Source organism: Mesocricetus auratus, unplaced genomic scaffold, assembly GCF_017639785.1.
Source record: "Mesocricetus auratus isolate SY011 unplaced genomic scaffold, BCM_Maur_2.0 Super-Scaffold_6730, whole genome shotgun sequence".
NCBI lineage: Eukaryota > Metazoa > Chordata > Mammalia > Rodentia > Cricetidae > Mesocricetus > Mesocricetus auratus.
Window position 1 is genome coordinate 110,608,946 of NW_024429184.1, and position 20,208 is coordinate 110,629,153.

Consider the following 20,208-nt stretch of genomic DNA (forward strand, 5'->3'; position numbering starts at 1 on the left):
TGACTTGTCTTAAGGAAGAAGGGCCTCTTTGATCTGATCACCAGGTTAAATGGCAGACCAAGAGAAAAAACCAGAACTCCCCAGAGACAGGCTAGTTATTGTTAATTTCAGTATTGTGAAAAATAAGAATACAACAAAACTACATCACATTTCTATTTTCATTATGTGTTAAACAGAAGTTAAAAAAACTCAAAGAAAGGCAAAAGGAAATTTGTGCTAAAATATTTTATTGGAAAAAAATAAAGGACGCTCACTATAGCAAGAGAAAGGATATCAGCTTTGGCAAAGTCTCTTATCCCACACTGAGGTAATCCTGGTGTGTTCTGCATGTAGAAATCCAAGTAAAACCAATGGGCGAGCTCGATCTGGAAGCAAACTCGGATTGCATTGTCTCTTTCCTCGCTAGGAATATGCAAAATAAATCGGCTGTCAAAAAGAAAACACAACAGTTATGCTCACAAACGATTACAGCTGATTTTAATATATTTACTCCCTCACCCTGCCCACCAACTTAGACATGACTGGAAGTACCCTGGTAAGGGTGTTAAGATCTGGGTGTGGTGGTGCAATGCCTGCAATCCACCACTAGAGGGACTGAGGAGGGAGGGTTGTGCTGATAAAAGTGGCTTCAAAGAGATTTTCAATAGAATTTTTGAAAAATTGTATAGCTACTGTTCACAAATACACAAATTAACATTAGAGCTTCCTAGAAAATTAAAGTACAGGAGGAGGCTACAGGGATTTCCTCCTTCAGAAACAAGAATGCACACCAGTGTCTTTGTAATTCAGCAAAATTGCCTGACATCCACTTAGTCCCCACACATAGACAACACAGCAAGGGACACCTGGACAGAAGAAACGGGCACTTCCGTTTCTCTCTAACACACTAGACTTCCCAAGAAGACAACTGTATAGCCCTGATCCACACTAACTCCTAAATACATTTACTTTTTAAAATCCCAAATTGCCTTTTTAAACACCCACCAAGAAAGGAGGAAAATGTATGCATGCATGTTTTTTTCTACAGAAATACACAAATGTATAAGCGTGATAACGACAAGCGTTGTCTTATGCTAGTCAGGTATAGAGGTTAGTTAGGATACACCAATCTAGGTGAGTACGGGTGACAGAGTAGAAGAACATCTACTATTGCTTCTTTCACAGTGAGCATTTCAGGACTCTTTTTGCCTTCAAGCATTAGCAGCAAATGCAAATTCAACTAAATGAAATAAACAAACGTGCTGGCCTTTTGGATCATTTTAATGAAAAGAGCTACCACTCAACTAATTAGGCACATAGCATTATTTACTTGTTATGATGCCAAATGTTTTTATTTCACTTCTCAAATTTCAAATCAAAAGAAAAAGTTTAAAATTACAATATCAGTGTCACAGTCAAATAAATCAACATATATATATATTCAATATAAAAAAGATTGCCTGGTGGTGTTGCTGCACACCTTTAATCCCGAGGTGGGGAGTTGGGCAGTGCGGGGCAGAGCAGAGGTAGAGGCAGAGGCAGGAGAATCTCTGTGAGTTCAAGGCCAGTCTGGTCTACAGAGTGAATTCTAGGACAGGAAAGACTGTTTCACCTTTCTCGAAAAAACCAAAAGGAAAAGGAAAAAAGAAAATGATCAACAGACCATGTATCTCCCTCATCTCCTCTGGTCTACCTCACCAACTAACTCACTGTCAGGACTCACAAACATCATCCACTATGCAAGTGCACTAGACTCCTATGAAAACACTTAACACTTTTAACAGGACCCCAGACTTAAGTACAACTGACTCCATGAAACTCAGCACACAGACAGCACTGCCTGCCAATATGAAAATGAAGACTAACCCATCAAAGTGCTGAGAAAGTTTCAAAATGTACTAACCTTGCTTACTGACTCCTGTCGTTCTGCTTCAGGCTGACTGTTCTTGTTAACTGAAGTATGTCAACCCAGAACATGGTTTTTGTGCTTAAAAGCTCACTTTGAGAAAGGCTCAGGGCTACACTGGGATCCTCAACACCCTGTGTAGTTACTGGCTGGCTAATACAGACTTTCAAATAACATAAACCCATGTCTGAGCAGTCTTCTCTGGTGAAAACCCATAACAATGCTCTCTCAGAGTACTAGGAATAGAACTCCAGGGAATCGGCCCCATCAATTGTTTACAAGCACTGAGGTTTATTCTGCACATGCTCAGATCAGACTCTAAACTGGCTAGTATAATCTTTGAGTGAACTGAGAAAAACCACTGGTCAAATCCACATCGGCCGCTAGATGGCGCACGAAGGAACGAGCGCTGTAGAAACTAGCCCTCTTGCCTGATGTAATTCACCTCCAATAAAACACAACTTACTTCTTTTCTAGGTTTGGGGCCCTTTCAAAACAGCTTCCACAAAGGAAGAGGAATCAAGCACTACTCCACTTCCTAGCCCACGCTGTTCCTCCTTGCATCCTCTCAACAAAGCACGGTCTAGTTTCTCAGCTTTGCTGTTTTTTTGGTTTTGATACAGGCTTTCACCATGTAGCCTAGGTTGGCCTGGGGTTTCGCTTTGTAGACCAATCTGATCTCAAACTCCCAGAGATCCACCTCCCTGCCTGTTTCCAGGGTGCTGGGATTACGGCACTGCTGACATTTCAAGGCAGGGAATCCTAGCAAGAGGGGCTGCTCTGCACACTGAAGGAAGTTAGGCCCCACCCCCAGCCTCCATCTAGGCATCCAATCTGTCAAGCTGCCACCACCAAACTATCTCCAGACTGCGGCATTGCTTCCGGTAGCGCCTTTGTCGGTTAGATGTGTTAAATACAGGTTAGAGACCACCGTTTGGTACTAAACTTCTGTTCTAGGTCCCAACTAAGCAGCAGGGATCCATCAGATGGAAGCACCAAGTCTACACCTCATTGTTTCCTGACCTCTCCAGAAATCAGCAAACAGGCAGCAGCCAAACCACCAAAGCCTAGTACCAGTGACAAGGGAAATAGCCAAGCCCCTCCTTGTATGTAAACCAACATAAATTAACGAATTAGTCTTCGGAACTTTCTCCTTGATGCGGTGTGCTAAGCAGAGCAACTGCAAACAAAGTCCACTCTTCATTCTCTCTTAGCCATCCTGTGACTATAAAACTAACTACGCTCAGTTCCCTGCTTCACCACCAGTGTCAGCCAACTCTACAACACCAACTAAAGCCAATGAAAGAGCTTTAAAAGACTGCTGCAGCCTCACAGATCACCAGGCTATCCTCACATTACAACCAGCAAAAGCGACTTAGAACCACACCCAGGTGACCTGTATTATTTCCTGCATGGCCCTGTGTCCCACAATTAACAGCTACGCTCACTGCCTGTAACTGTCACCACAGCAACTGCAGACACTGCCTAGGCCTGAAGCCTGAGGACGTCCCCCTTATGGGTCCCTATTCAGAGTTGGGCCCTTGACTACACCACAGAAAAAATGTCATGACGAGCCAGAGTAAAGCACAGTGAGTTTATTAATCGGAAGTAATGGACAGTACACACTTGAGGTGTGAGTGCAGGAGAGTAGGGAGAGAGACTGGAGACACAACAGCAGACACAAGGCGGGGCACAGGGTTCTCAGGACAGCGCCCCTGTGAGCACAGGGTTCTCAGGACAGCCCCCCTGTGAGCACAGGGTTCTCAGGACAGCCCCCTGTGAACACAGGGTTCTCAGGACAGCCCCCTGTGAACACAGGGTTCTCAGGACAGCCCCCCTGTGAGCACAGGGTTCTCAGGACAGCCCCCCTGTGAGCACAGGGTTCTCAAGGCAGTCCCCCTGTGAGCACAGGGTTCTCAGGACAGTCCCCCTGTGAGCACAGGGTTCTCAGGACAGCCCCCCTGTGAGCACAGGGTTCTCAGGACAGCCCCCCTGTGAGCACAGGGTTCTCAGGACAGCCCCCCGTGAGCACAGGGTTCTCAGGACAGTCCCCCTGTGAACACAGGGTTCTCAAGGCAGTCCCCCTGTGAGTGTGTTATCGAGACTGCTGTGTGACTGGGGCTGAGCTGGGTGAAAGCTTCAACCTTCAGAGCAGAAATACTTAGGTTTACTGCACACAGCCAGGGTGAAGGAGACAAGGGCAGTAACGAAAGAACTTTACTCATGAGACAACGGGGTGATCTTCTGGTTAGGGTGATAGGTAATAGTGACAAGTAGCTGGATTCTAGATTAGGTCAAGTGAGGTGGGTGGTCCTGGATGGAATAAAGGAGAAAGCAAGATGGGCACCAGCATTCAGCACTCTGCTCTCACCGAGACACGGCCAGCCTCATGCTGCCCCACTACGTGGAACACACCCAGCCTCATGCTGCCCCACTATGTATGTTGGACATTGCCTTCACACTACCAGTACACTTCAAGCTAAAATAAGCACTTTGATAGGCTGCTGCTGGCAGGTGTTTTGTCACAGCAATGAGAAAACGGACACTGTGACTCACACCATGCAAGTGAGGTCAGTGGCCCTGATCTTGTGACTGCTATCTCTCAGAGGCTAGGTCATTACGGGTTAGAGAGCAAGGTACCTTTCAGGCCCCTTGTAGAAAGGCTTTTGCCACTGCAGGAACCTGACCAAATCAGGCCACACACTCTGGATGATAAAAGGACACACCTTCTTCTGGGAGCCTTGCTCTCAACATGTGACAAGTTTGCACACACACCCAGCCACCTCACAGTCTACTGAGCTAACATTGTATCCAACAATTAGATTTCTTCTGCCAAAATTTAGGACTCTTGAGATCTCTCACAACAAGCTTCTATGGCCTTGTCACGGGACTCTCAGCTGTGAGAGGGAAGGTGTGTGTTTTACTAGGTTTGATTCTCTTATATTAATCTATTTGCTCTATAATTAGCCATGTACAACATCCTTGCGAACCTCAACAACACATCTAGATCATGTTGGCCTGTAAACATGTCTGTGGGAGACTGACTTGATTATTAACTGATCCAGCTCACCACAAATGGAAACATTCCCTAGGCTGGCCTGAACTAGGTAAGAGTAAAAGAGAAAAAGCAAGCATGAATATGTTTATTCTCTTTGTTCTTGACTGATGTGACTAGCACTTGAGTTCTTGTCTCAACTTCCCCAAAATGATGGGTTGTAACAGCACTATATGCCAGATAATCCTTTCCTCCCATTTGATGTTTTTCATCCAGATATTTTACCACAGCAGCGAAGCGCACATTAGATCACCCGCAGACACCCACAGCTAAACACTGAACTGAGCGCCTGGAATCCAGTGATAGAAAGGGAGAAATGATGATCAAAGGAGTTCAGACTGGGCTGCTTTAACCCACAGAAACAGCTGACCTAACAATGGAGAGTTCTTGGACCCCAGATTGATGGCTGTGGAAAGCATGGGACTGATCCAGACCCCCTGAATGTGGGTGTCAGTGAGGAGGCCTAGGTAATCTATGGGGCCTTGGGTAGTATTTATCTCTGGTGTACAAACAGACTTTGAGTGCCCATCCCACAATGAGGGATGCTCTCTCAGCCTGGACTCTTGGAGGAGGGCTTAAACCCTGCCCTGGATGACATGACAGACTCTGGAGATCCACCATGGAGGGCCTCACCCTCCCTGGGGATTGGAGTGGAGATTGGGTGGGGGACTGGGGAGCCTGGTGGGAAGGGCGGGGGAAGAGGGGAGGAAGAGGGATCTGGGATTGACATGTGAAACAAGTTTGTTTCTAACTTAAATTAAAAATAAATAAAAAACCCCGTCCCTTGCATCAAAGCCCCTGCTCAGTCCCCAGCCATTTCTCCACTGACTCCCTCTACTCCTCCTTCCTCTCCACCCGCTGAGCTCTATCCAACAGCGCCTCCTTACCCAGACCAACCCTCATGGTGAGACTTAGCAAACCAAGTCATTCCCTCTTCCTCAGAGAGCATCCTTTCCTTTTACAAGGTGGCTGATGAAAACTTCGGCACCGTCTGGGTCCCACAAGGACCTCATTTTAACTGGGATCTCTAGGCCAGCCTAACAGTCAGACCCCACTATGAGCCTGGAGGAGCATTAGATGGGACCTCGCAGTGACATGGGGTTCTAGACCTCCCAGACACCTGCCTCGGCCCCCGCCCGCGGCCTCTCCATTCTTACTACCTTTCTCTAGGCATTAGAGTGGAAAGAAGTGGCGCCAGGAACTGTAACTCAGTGCTGTGGATTTGGGGGGCTCCCCTGCCTTGGTGCACTGGCAACTGTTGGTAGGAAGCCCCAACCCCCGACAGAGAATACCGACTTCCATGTTATCACTGGAATATCCTGGAGTTAAGCTTTCAATTCCTAGGTCTTACGTAACACACAAGTACCTGACTCTTTAGCAAAGTCAGAGCAGACTACAAAATTCTGCTAAGCTTTAAATTCTGCTACCTTACTGCCATCTCCTAACCCGGGATATAGCAGTCCTGGATGGAGACAAGACCCTACCTACATGGCTAGACTGCGTGGGTCTACAGGGCTCCCTCTGTTCTCAGTCTGAGGCTACCTGGTTCACAGATGAAGTGCTTCATGGTAGCAGGACTCAGATCCTCAGAGCTCAGGAAGGCAGAGAAGGCAGGAGCCCTCTAGGAAAATCCCCAGCAGCCTCACCAGGGTTTCCAGCTGGGACAGGAATCTCACTCACATGCCCCCATGCAAGGGACTCTTAGTGCCTCCTGGTCCTATTGTGCCCTCACGAGAGGGATAGAGGCATTCTAAAACAACAACTCAGGGAGCGAATGAAGCTCAAAGTAAAGTACTATCTTAAGCCACTCAGCATCCTCAACCTGCTGGCAAGATGGGAAGGGCTACTCTAACTCCTAGGAGATTTCTCACTAAACTCCCACTTTCGACTCAACAGTCTTAATCCAGTCTTTCAGATATCACATTACTGCCATGTCCACAACCCACTTCTGCCCCTTCAAAATGCTTTCCAGTGGGCTGTCCCTGAGGCATAACTATCAGCTCTGAGTCTGCTGTCACAGGTGATGAAGGCCATCACTGACTGTATGGCAGGATTCATTCTCCCATCTTTCTAAATTCTTTGGTATAATTTCGCAAGCTGTCAGGTCCCATTCTGTAAGACCCAACCCAGTTTAGGAAATTCATCTTTAGGACGCTCCTTCAGCAGACTGAGACTGTTCTGAACCAAGGTCATCATTTTTCTCAAACACCACCGGGCTCATCTTTCAGTCATTACTATCATACTTCCTACCTGCCTTCCTGAAACGGTCTGATGTGACTGTTTCTTGCATAGGTGTGTGTGCAGAGCAGAGGCTGCCATCGGGGGTCATTACTATCATACTTCCTACCTGCCTTCCTGAAACGGTCTGATGTGACTGTTTCTTGCATAGGTGTGTGTGCAGAGCAGAGGCACCTTCTTGCTTTCTGTTTTGTGTTTTGAGACACAGTCTCACTATGTAGTTCTGGCTGGCCTAGAACTCACTCTAAAGGTGTCCACTACCATGCCCCACTTTCTACCTTATTTCTAGGCACAGAGTCTCTTACTGATGGGCTTGGCAATGACCTCTAAGGGACTTACCTTCTGTGTGCCGGATGCTTTGCCTATGCTACATTCATGCAGTACTCACAGATGCCAGAAGGTGGCATCAGTTTCTCTGGAACTGAAGTCATGGACAGTTGTTAGGTCATGTGGGAGATGAGAACTGAACCTGGGTCTTCTGTCTGGAAGGGCAACAAGTGCTCTTAACCACTGAGCCACTTCTGTCACTATGCCTATCTTATGGACTGTTCTCATAAAGAATTCCTACTCCTAACCCATGAACCACTTCCAAAAGGCTCACGATCTCCTCAAGCAACACAGCTGGACTCTTGTAGATGACGCTGCTTCTGCTGGACCTGAACTCACAATTGGATTGGCAGTGCTTACCAAGCCACTCCATTCCGATTTGTTTAAGTCACACTCTCTCTTCATACACATTTCCAGTGAGCCTGGACGCATCACTCCTAACACTCTCATGACTGGCAATAAACAAAAGCTACTGAGCTTCCTCACTCACCAGCTGAGTGCAGTCTTGTCACTCAGTGGCCTCTCAAGCCAGGGTCTCATTTACAGAGACCACCAGGCGCAAGAAAGGTCTCCCTTCCTGTAGGCATTCTCTGATCATGCAACTCTGCCCTCCTGTCAGACAAAACAAAACATCCCCAATCCTAACAAAGCATGCAGATCTCAGACAGGAGCTTTTAACAAGTGTGACAATTCCATCCAGCCAGACCACCTATCTATCCTGACCCAATTCTTTGGCAAGAACAATTTAAAAGGAAAAAACAAAACAAACAAACAAAAAACCCAAACTATTCCACCCTTTACCAATCAGTCTTTGACTACCTGGAGCCCAACTTGTGATGATCTGCTCAAACACCTGGAACCTAACTCCTAAAGACCCATGGTGCTTTATCCCAGATGGCCAGCCATGAGAAAGACAACAAGTGCAGTAAAACTTACCACTTACTATATGGGGTAGGGTATCAATGCTATGGGGTATAGAGGCAGCAGGATGAGGAGCATGAGCTCATCCTTAGCTACATAATATACGAGGCCAGCCCAGCACACATGACACCCTAGCTCATGAAGTCAGAGGCCAGCCCAGCACACATGACACACCCTATCTCATGAAGTCAGAGGCCAGCCCAACACACATGACACCCTATGTCCTGAAGTCAGAGGCCAGCCTAGCACACATGACACCCTAGCTCATGAAGTCAGAGGCCAGCCTAGCACACATGACACCCTATCTCATGAAGTCAGAGGCCAGCCTAGCACACATGACACCCTATCTCATGAAATCAGGTCAGCCTAGCACACAGGGTATCCTATATAAAAATCTTTTATCAGCTAATAAGATAGTAAAATATCCACTTATTGACCTAGCTATGGACATGACACAAATAGCACAAAGTTAACTGTTACAGAAGAATTCTGATTCTGTTTCATGAGGGATTCATCTAAGAACTTGTCTACCCAACTTGTTTCTGCAGCAGATTTTCCTGAATAAATCCGTGTCTGTTTGGGCTGACACCTACCTTTCCCCTCACATCTCTGGCATACTGTGCTCCCCCAGCACAGCATAAAGTTTACAGGAAAAGCAGACCCTACAGAGCACACAGCATGACAGAGGTTTATATAAGGATATGCTTAACAAGTGGGGCAGGGTGCAGAAGCAAGACACCCCAACTGTGCACACGTTAACGGACGATGTGCTGGCCAGTGCTTCTCAACCCCTTTGGGGTCAAATATCAGAGATCTACACTATGATTCATAACAGCAGCAAAGCTACAGTTACAAAGTAGCAACAAAATAATTTTCCAGTGGGGGTCACCACACATGAGGAACTGTATTAAAGGTTGCAGCATTAGGAAGATTGAGAACCACTGTGCTAGAGAATCGCAATCCAATTGCAAAACAAAGCCAACTGGAAGGCTGGGCAGATAGCTAGGCTGGCCTGGTCCAAGCCCGGAGACCTGTGTTAGATCCCTGAAGCCGCGTAAAGGTGGAAGGAGGGCAGCAACTTCACACATGCACGGTGACGAGCACCCAATTCCCCCACACTGATTTTTACACGTAAGACTACAAACAAACCAATCAAAAGAGACTGTTACTTTTAAGACCGCTGTTTAAAGAAATGGTCGGGCCAGCTAGTTACTAGTTGATCAAGCATCTAAAACTAATAGCTGAACTTAACACTTAACAGTTGCTTAACGTACTGTTTGCACAACAGAGTGTAATTACTGTGAGCAGAGCCGCATTACAATCGCAACAGCTGCTGTCACTTCTTCAAATGATGTAATCCCAGGTAATATGCAGACCAGCCCAAACACTACTCGGAAGGCCAGTTGTAGATGCTTGTAAAAAAAAGTGCAGTTACCTGTGTCAACTTTCATCCTTTATTAACCCAGGCTATAACTCACTTTCCCAAACCCTCTTAAGTTTTTTCTAACTATAAAATGTACATCTGTGAAAACAATAACAAACCTTGGAAACAAGAAGAAAATGAAGATCACAACCCCGCAATCCCACTTTAGACTCAAATTCTTTAGTGATTTATCCACAGACACATTATATTTTCTTACCACATTTGGGAATACAGAAAGTAAATTCCTTGTAACTTCTATGGATTTATGTGAATCTACCACATGCCCAAAACTGTAATTCTCCCAACATCAAGGAACTACAATGCCATCCTTTAAAATGTGTGCATGTAGTGTTTTGATTGTGTGCATTATGTGTACCGCGTGCCAAGTCTGGTACCCACAGAGTTCAGAAGAGTGCGTCAGATGCCTTCCCCAAACTGGAGTCGTGGGCCACCGAGGGGGGCTGGGACTGCAGTAATGCTAGCAGCTTATGAACTATACAATCAGTCTATGCATTCTCTGCATGGACTCATGCAACGTTCAAAATGCCTGACTTGACTTCACCCCACATTCATGTGGTGTAGAAGAAAAGGGAGATTTCAAATCTGGAGTTTCAACATTAGGATGTGTCTCTGTATAAATTAATCCCAAATCTGTTGATGAAAATGGAAATCACTGCACCTATTAAAGAGCTGTTTCAATACAGGCAAAGGAAACACCAGCCAACACTTCACAAGCATATCTCTTTCCTTGAAATTAAATATAACCAGTGTGAAGGGCTGGAGAGATGACTCAGAGAGCCCACTGCTCTAGCAGAGGATGCCGGCTTAGCTCCCAGCACCCACTTCCAGATGCTCACACAGGCCTCTAACTCCACCTCCAGGATCAGACGCCCTCTTCTGGCCTGAGCAGATACCTACACACATATGTGGCACAACCGCTAATTTCACTGTAAAGCACAGATCCAGTGGCTAGAAATGAACACAGAGCCAGGAGTCACAATCTAAATTATTTCACAGTGCAAATGCATAGCAACGACTTGGTAAGGATGCGCCGGGAACTTCACTTCCGCAAAGAAGGAAGTACTGTGAACACGGTTTTTCATGACTGTAAGAACATAGAAACCCAGGGGGTGAAAGAATCGAGAGAGATTTTCCCCTCTCGTCCTCAAAGATAAATCCCGGGAAATTCTGGAAAGAATAATTCTCTACAGAAAATGCCACGGGCGAACATGCAGAGGACAAAGTTCCAGTTTGAAAATTTCTCCCCGCATAGACGCAGGTACCTGAGATGATAAAATTGAAATTAAAACAGTGAACTCTGCCTATGGAATCGGAGAAAGGACGAAGGAAGCCATAGGTTAAAGTCAGAGGCAAGAAACAAAACAAAACAAAACAAACAAAAAACTCCCAAAACACTTCAAAGAAGGAATTGGGCAGAAAACCGCTAGGTATTAGGGTTTGGGCGAAAAGAGATTCACTCTCAGGGAAAAGCAGAATAGTTAAAGTAGAAACGAGGGATTCCTGTGCTCCAGCGTGGAGGGGTTCCAACAAGAGAAACAGGAAGACTTTGGGGAGAGAAGGGGCGTTGGACACCAGCAAGCAGAACAGGAACCGCAAAGCGGGACCTGGGGATTGGGGAGAGCCGAGGTCGGGACCGCAAAGAACCCGGGATGGAAGAGAGCGAGGCCCGGACCGCAAAGCGGGACCCAGGAATGCGGGAAAGCTGAGGCCGAAGACGCAAAGCCGGACCCGGGAATGGGGGAGAATCAAGGCCGGGGGTGCCAAAGAGGGGCCAGGGGACAAGGAGGGAGCGCGGAGGCCCGAACTCAGCGCTGAGAAACGGGACCGGTGGAGAGCCGAGGAAGTAGGGCCTGGGAAAGCGGGAGGGAGACCCGAGCGTAGGGCGCAAAGCTGGACCGAGGACCCGAGGACGCGGAGGGAGGGCCGAGGTCGCGGCCGCCGGCAAGCGGAGGGAACGCGGAGGCGGGGGAAAGCCGCCAGTACCTGCAGAGATCGTCCAGGACGCTGCCGGGAATCTCCAGGCGTTTGGACTCCATGATGAGGACCCGCAGCAGGCACAGCGCATCCCGGCTCCGCTTAGCCGGCACCGTAGAACAGCACGGAGACTCGGGCCCGAGGATTCTCGAACCCTCTGCGGGGACCCCAAGGCTGGGCCGAGGCGAGGGGCGGAGCCCTCGGGCCACGCCCCCTCCGCTGGAAAGGCCCAATGGGAAGCTGGGGGGCTCGCGCCTGCGCGCATCTCGCCAATGAGACGTTTGTTTATTGGTCCATGGGCTCCAATCAGTCCGCAGGCTGCTCAGTTCCTGCTCAGAAGACCAACTTCCCGCCGCCTTTGAGCGAGCGCACGAGGGCGTGCCCGCGCCTGCGTGTCCCGTGCACCTTTACTACGGTGCTGGGAAGTTTTGAGCTCCCATCCTGGGACACCGCCCCTCCACATTCACGACCCCAGCAACTCCGGTTTGGTCACAGAGGCTCCCACTTTACCGTAACCGACCCGAGGCACTCGTTTCTTGGGCGGCAAAGCCCAGAGCACCTGTTAAACAGGGGCGATTATCCGCGATTGCTGTCACCAAGCATTCTGCACACATGCTCACCACCGATTTCATTACTTCTAGGCCAAACGCTATGCCCCTGAAAGAAATATTAGTCCCATTTGTGTGAGCATATAGGGTCTCGCCACGTACTCCAGGCTGGCCTTGCCTTCGCCGTCCTCTAGCCTCAGACTTCTGAGTGCTAGGACTATAGGCATGCCTCACTACCGATAGTTATCCGACGCCTTTTTTTCTTTTAAATGCAGACTGTGAAGGAGCAAGGATTCCAAGGAAAAATCCTTATGCTCCTCTGGTTGGCTACCAGAGTATAGAAACAATGGTCTCCAAGGAACTGCAGTTTCCTCCCAGTAATCTCAAGATAAGAAAAAGAGTAGGCTTGAAACTTGGTGCCAGTCATAGGAGGAACGCGTTTCCCAAGAAGAGACTTCGCGCCAACTTCCCGCGGCCTTTGACTGTGTGCAAAGGAAATGGTTACGTATAACGATGGGTCAGGGAGGAGCCGAACTACACTGGACCAGGTCTTGTCTTCAAGTATTTAAATCTAAGTCCCACGTCAGAACTCCAAAGGTAGACTGGGGGACGATTTCACAAGACCTCTTTACTCCTCTCCCCAGTGTGCACACACGGAAAACACCATCCTTCTCTGCTTCACTGCTGCTTGTCTCCCTAATGGGCCTACTGAGTTAGGACAGGAGGCTTGTCTTGTCAGAGCTGCTGAAGGCCCGGGCTCTGACCCTAACAAGTTCTGTAACGCGAAGACAAGAACCTCATCCCTCTGTTTGACACCAAATGAGCTCAGAAAACACAGACTAAACTTGTGATCGCTGTTCCGCTCCTTATGCTCAAACACACCACTTCAACCTGCCCCATTCTCATTCATTGTGTTTGTTGCTTAACAGAGTCCAATTCATTCAGGGAACTTAGAGGAACTGAATCCGTCTGTTCTTCCCCTTACATCAAGCCCCTCCCTCCCCAGGTCCCACCTCAACCCGAGATACCTCCTCTGTCCCAGGTTCGGCTTGTTCTACTATTTAATTTCTCTTTTTCCTGTTTTCATAGTAAGCGCTGCCTGACTAGTACTTCCATTTTCATGCTTGACCTGAGAAACCTGCATACTTTTTTTAAAATTCTGTTTTAAGCAGGTTACTATTTTTCAGCTTTGGATCATCCCCTCACCAGCGGCATTAAATGCTGGTTTGTGTTATCCCTTCTACTTGGGCTCAAGATGCAAAACACTTGCATCCAGCTGTTTTACTCTCCAGCTTTCTGACTTTATCTTTTCGTCCCATCTTGGAGAATCTCTCATTTCATCTTCTGGTATTTTTAGGGCTTTTGATTTTCTGAAGTTCTCATTTGTTCTTCAAGTGCTCCTTTCTTTTGATGCTCCTCCCTCAGAGACAAAAAGTAATATATTTTTTAAAGTTTTTCTTTTCCCTACTCTAGTATTCCTTTGGTATTAAGCTGGTTTCTAGCTGCTGTGTTAGTTTTCTATGTCCTTGACTCACACACTTAAGAGTAAAGCCAGAGTCTAATGCTATAAAAGCTCATAGCATAAGGGAAATTGTTTTCTAACAGATTTATCTATATAGTACTTGACTTTAGTGTTATATATGTGTATGTTTCAGATAATTTAAAGGACTTATTTATTTGTTTACTTTACATAAGAGCTCTATCTGAATGTATACTTTTATGCCAGAAGAGGGCATCAGATCCCATTGGGAGCCACCATGTGGTTGCTGGGAATTGAACTCAGGATCTCTGGAAGAGCAGCCAGTACTCTTAAACGCTGAGCCATCTCTCCAGCTGTTTCAGAAAAAAATTATTGAGAATTTTACTAGTGGATATAATATATTCCAGCCATACCCACCTCACATTCTGTCTCTTCTGATCTTGCTTACTGCATCTGGGGAGAAACCTAGTATCAGGGTACAGAAAGCCTGTCATTCTTCTAAAGAATTCAAAATGGGGGCCCCTTGTGGGTTGGCCTTGGCACACATCTGGCAGGAAGAGTGAGCTATAAAATATGGACTCAAAGATGGGTGGAATCACAGGGAGTCTCTAGGAAGTGAAACAAAGCCTTTGGGCCTATGTGTAAGGTCTGGTGGATATCTGAAACAGTAGAGAGTGCCTGATCCTGGGGGAGGCTGAGACAGTTATTTAAGTGGAACCATCTGTCTTTTGTTTATGTGGCCTCTTTATTCAGGAGTTTGTCCCTCTCCTCTGCTTGGTTACAGCTCTGATAGGAGGGTATCAAAACCAAAATATGTCCTGTAGACCCAGTGAAGCTGGAGGTCAGTCCCTGGGCTACTGAGTTAGCCTTGGCATTGCCTAAGGCCACTGTGTCCCTGGAGGACTGATGTCCTCAACAGTGGATTATGGCTACCTCTGCAAGGAGCTGGAGGACTGATGTCCTCAGCAGTGGATTGTGGCTACCTCTGCAGGGAGCTGGAGGGCCTCCAAGAGCTTGGCTACAAGAGGTCTGTTGCCAAGAGGAGTGTCCTTGGTATTGAGGAAACACCTTTCCTTCCAAAGGATAGGATGGGTATGGGCTATTAAAAATGCATAGAATGAGTGTAGATGTTAGCCAGTAGACTCTTAGCTGTTTGGAGTGCTCTAGTCAAGGCAATTAATTCAGCCTTTTGTGAAGAGGTCCTCACCGGCAGACAAGTTGCTTCAACCATGTTAGTGGAAGTGATCACCCCATAAGCTTCCTGGTGGTTTTCTGATCTGTCTTTTAGAGAGTTTCCATCTACAAAGAGGGTAAGTTGCAAGTCTGTGAGGGGTTGGTCTAGGAGACCAGGCTGAAGTGAGTGTAAGGCCTCAACAGCCTCTGGGCAGGAGTGGGAGGGGCTATCAGAGGAGTATGGGACAGGGAGGAGGGTTGCAGGATTTAGGGCAGGGATGGAGGCCAAGGTAATTGGGGGGGGGTTCTACAAATAGTAAATGAAAGACTTGGACCCTGAGGGTCCAAGAAGGGAAAGGGAAGGTCCAAGAGGTGGTGGGTGGAGTCTACAGTGATTGACTGAAACGGGATCATTGGGGTCTCCTGGGTGAGTTCAGCTGCTGCTGGCGCTCTCAAACATGGCTGCCACCCACACATGGTGGGGTCTGGCTGTTTGGAAAGGAAAGTGACATCCTGATTCGAATGGTTGGGCCAGAACCCTGGTAGCCAATCTCACCTTTTCATCTATAAAGGGGTGGGAGAGGCGGGTGGAGTCTGGGAGAGCTAGGACCCATAGGGCTTAGGATGGTGTCCTGCGGTAAGGAGAAGTGGCGGCACATGGCAGCCAGGTGGTGAGGGGCCACTATGTGGGGGGGGGGTCGTCTCTCTGGCGGCCTGGTACAGGGGCTTGGTTGTGATGGCAAAGTTTGAGATGAAGTGATGGAGCAATCTCATCAGACCCCCAAATTAGAGAATCTGATCCACTGTGGGCAGGGGCTATAAGTCCCGCAGGCCTCAGACTTGATTAGAGGTAAGGGTCTTCGACAGAAAGGAGGGGGTCCCATCCACTCCCGTGACAGGAATTGTGAGAGAAATCTGTGGGACCCAAGAGAGAGGTCAAGACAGAAAAGCATTTTCCTGGGCTGGGTGAGGGTGATGGGAGTTTCCAAGTCTGGGTACCATCAGTCCTCTGCCAGGCTAAGGAGCTCAAAGGCTGGAAGAGTGTCAGACACCTGTGTAGGTGGTTATAGACCTCCAAAGTGTAACAGGAGGCAAGCCCCCATTCGGGCATTCCACCTTCCAGAGGCTAGGCTGCGGGCAGACAGGGCATGGCAGAGCTGACTTTGGCTGGACCGGGGCAGGATGGGGCCTTACAGACTTCTTTTGTTCCCTCTGTGGGAGTGCTGATGTCCTCAGGGCAGTGGCCAAGGCAGGAGCCTGGAGCCGTCCACTGCAGCCCAGCTTGCTGGGAAGACTCAGTTGCCTCCTCTCTGGCGTTAAAAACCTTAGAAGTCATTTTCACCAATTCCTGTATGGGGATTTGGGAACCATTCCCAGCCTTTTAAAGTTTCCTTCTCATATCTGGTGATGACTGAGAAAATGAGATGGGTAGCCAGGACCGTGGCAACCTCTCGGAGGGGACAGAGGAGGACAGGGGTCTGATGAGACCAAGCATAAGAAGCCATTGGGGAGGATTCAGGGGGAATTGGCAGTGTGTGGATGGGGACCAGTGTGTTGCAGATTGCGGCATTGCAGAAGCAGAGGGGATACAGAGAGGCAATAGAAGGAGGGAGAGAGGAGGGTGGGTAAGGGGGAGGAGGTTGGTCCTCAGCCTCTGTGCTGGGAGGGGAAGAAATGAGGAGGGGCAGGTAAGAGGAAGAAGGTTGGTCACTAAAGTGGAGCATGTGGCAGTATGGGGGGGGAGTACACAGGGTTCGGGAAAGGGGCCGGGATGCCAGTGACTCAGGTTCAAGTTCCCAGATAAACTCGGTTCTGGAGGCGCCACAGCCCTATCCAGAAAACCTGGGCCACTGAGCACTGACTATAGTGGGACGGAGTGGGAATACAGAACCCCAAAGAAAATCACGTGTTTGGGTGTGAGGAGTCCAAATTTGGATAAATTTTTCAGCACAGTGGTGACTGGGTTTAGACTGGATGTTGCCTGTGCAGGTGATCAAAGACTAGGGGAAGTGATTCTACACGATAGCCTGGGATGGAGCAGTGGGGGTGGGGTAGCTTTTGGGAAGGACGTCCCTAGAGGTCTCTTGGAACAGAGAATGTCTTTGCTCCAGGGTGAATGGGCTTGCCCTGCTGTGGCCATGGCTTGGCAGGGCATCCCAAGGGTACTGGACCCAGAGAGGAGTACACAGTTCCTCTGTAGGTGGTTGATTGGGAAAGGGGTGACTTTGAGTCAAAAGTTGATCACATCTAGTGGAGAGGACAATAAAGAGAGAGGAGTCTAGTGACCCAGCTTCAGGTGAGCTTGGGTCTCCGTGGGGCCACTCCCCATCCCCTGCCAAACCCTCAATCTTCCAGGGGACCAATTTCCCTCATGAACATCGATGCAAAAACACTCAATAAAATACTAGCAAACCGGATTCAAGAACACATCAGAAAAATCATCCACCATGATCAAGTAGGCTTCATCCCAGGAGTGTGGTTCAACATTAGAAAATCTATCAATGTAATCCACCATATAAACAAACTCTGAAAGAAAACCACATGATCATCTCACTAGATGCTGAAAAAGCCTTTGACAAAATCCAGCACCCCTTCATTATAAAGGTCCTAGAGAGATCAGGGATAACAGGAACATACCTGAACATAATAAAAGCAATATACAGTAAACCAATAGCTAACATCAAACTAAATGGAGAGAAACTCAAAGCAATTCCCCTAAAATCAGGAACAAGACAAGGCTGTCCACTCTCTCCATATCTCTTCAATATTGTACTTGAAGTTCTAGCTAGAGCAATAAGACAACAAAAGGAGATCAAGGGGATACAAATAGGAAAAGAAGAAGTCAAGCTTTCACTATTTGCAGATGATATGATAGTTTACATAAGTGACCTGAAAAACTCTGCAAGGGAACTCCTAGAGCTGATAAACACCTTCAGCAAAGTGGCAGGATGCAAGGTTAACTCACAAAAATCAGTGGCCCTATTATATACAGATGATGAAGTGGCTGACCCTAACTAGAGCAGGGAGATTATATAGCCTGTAGGCAAGGGGTGATGATGTGCTGCCACAAGCTGGGATTGTGCCCAAGTGTCATCAAAAGCTGGAATGCTTCGGTGGGGATCTGGGTTGCCAGTGGCAACATGCGAGGAAGTTGCAATAGTCTCCAGGAATTTGGAACTGGGATTTTTGGCACCTTTCCTTCATTGGAGATTCTCTGAGAAGGTGGGGTTTGGAGAGAGACAGGAATGGGGCTTTCCAGATCATGCAGGGGCAGGCTGCAGGTTCCAACCTAACAAGAAATTCCTACTTAATAACAGCAAGCAAAGCCAAGAAATACTCTTGAAATCACTGACTGTTGAGATAATCCCTTGGATTTGCCCCTAACTGGGCATGGTTGACACCACCTCTCCCAGAAGAGGCCTCCTCTGCCTGACTCAGGGAACTCAAGAATCAAAGAAAACCAAAAGTCTTTTTAGCTGTTACCAGCAGAGGGCGCTCAATCTTTTTTACATCAAAGATTTTTTTTCCTAATACTACAAACACTTGATCATGTTATAAGACTGAACAAGTCAATTTATTTATTGAAAATTTACTAACTATCCCTTCAATATCTTTTATAGCAAATGAAAACTACCTTTGATAGTTGGATTGGCTCAGAAGCCAATTCAAGGTGCATGTATACTGACTGCTCTAGTCAACTTGTTCAATTAAAAAATTTTTTATGGGTTTGTGTGTTTTGCCTGCATGTGTGTCTGGTGCTCACTTGGACCAGAAGAGGGAATTAGATCCCTGGCTGGCGCAAGAGGATCTTTAATTCAGGTAAGCCTGGACCACATAGTAAAACCTTGTTTCAGAAACTCAGCCGTTTTCAAGGCTGGCGCTCAGAGTCACCTGCATGCTAGGCAAACACTTTATCACTGATCCTCATCCCTAGCCTTTTACGTTCATTTACGTACTTATTGGATCTCATTGTATTGCCTAGGTTTGTTTCCGAATCCTCAGCTGAAGCTATTCTCCCGCCTTTACCCTTTCAAGTACTGACATAAGGGTGTGGCAGGCCTGAGCCAGTGGTTGTCTAGGGCATTGCCAGGTGCCCTCCTTGGCAGGAACAGCAACAACAACAAAATGGACATCCGGGAAATACAGCCAATCAAGCCACAGAGAAATAAAAAGCAGGAACTTTATACTTTCAGGAAGGGGAAAGCCTAAGCCTCGATGTCTTGTAAATGGACACTGGCTTCAGTGTTTTATAGGGCTCCTGGGTCCTACCCCTCTCTCTGTAGTTCATGCCTAGACACCTAGCCCTGTGCATTCTTGCCAGTTTTTTCTCATAGAACCTCCTATGAGAAGCAGCCATCTCAGAGAGCAGCAGTCTCCTGCTTTACCTGTTTCTCCAACTCTGCTTCGCTGAGACTACAGCAGCAGGTTACTGAACATTTGAATTGCTTTCAGGTGTGTGTGTGTGTGTGTGTGTGTGTGTGTGTGTGTGTACTGGAGTGTGCCTTTATTTTGAGTTCTTTGGGAGTGCAAAAGATGCTTTCCATTCATTTCAAACATTCTCCAGGAACTTGCAAATATGATGTTCAGCAGTGTACAAAGGTTGGCTGATTAATTCTAAGACATGCGATTTTTACATTAGTATATAGCTTAATTGCCAGAAATGTATATAAAACTCAGTTTGCATATGTATGTGTATGCTATCTATATGTGTATATGTGTTCACATGTGTGGGTACACATGAATGTGCAAGTACAAGTTTACATATGTGTATAAGGCCAGAGCCTGATGTTAGGTGTCTCTCTTGATCACTCTCCACCTCACGTATGTGGGCAGGGTCTCCATGTGCTACTCTGGTTAACGAGTTCGCATATACAGGCAGGGTCTCCATATGCTATTCTCCTAAGCCAGCTTGCTCCATGGATACTGTTTCCAGCTCTCAAATGCTGGCATTCCAGATGGGTTTCCATGCTGGTGTATGGCCTGTTCCCCTGAATCGCAACAATTTTTCCAAGTTGAAGCGTTTCCTCAAGAGGGAAGGGGAGGTTACAAAAGGTCACATGGGCAGAAAAGAAAAACTTGGAAGAGTGCTTGCTTCCTCAGCTGTGGCTGGGGCAGCAAGGTGGCTCAGTGGGTCAAGGCACTTGCCACTAAGCCTGAGGACCT

The 20,208-nt window shown here is 47.4% G+C and overlaps 1 protein-coding gene across 1 annotated transcript in view; it reads right to left on the reverse strand.

Annotated features, from left to right (window-relative positions):
• The window catches only part of Dcp2 (decapping mRNA 2), a 38,224-nt gene extending 26,004 nt beyond the window's left edge, over nt 1–12,220 (reverse strand). Inside the window, exons 1-2 of the mRNA XM_005069155.4 lie at nt 11,854–12,220; nt 275–426 (exon numbers count right to left, since the gene is read on the reverse strand). Coding sequence (XP_005069212.1) covers nt 275–426; nt 11,854–11,906 — 205 coding nt within the window. The 5' untranslated portion in view covers nt 11,907–12,220. The remainder of the gene's footprint in view (nt 1–274; nt 427–11,853) is intronic.
• Nucleotides 12,221–20,208: the final 7,988 nt, after the last annotated feature.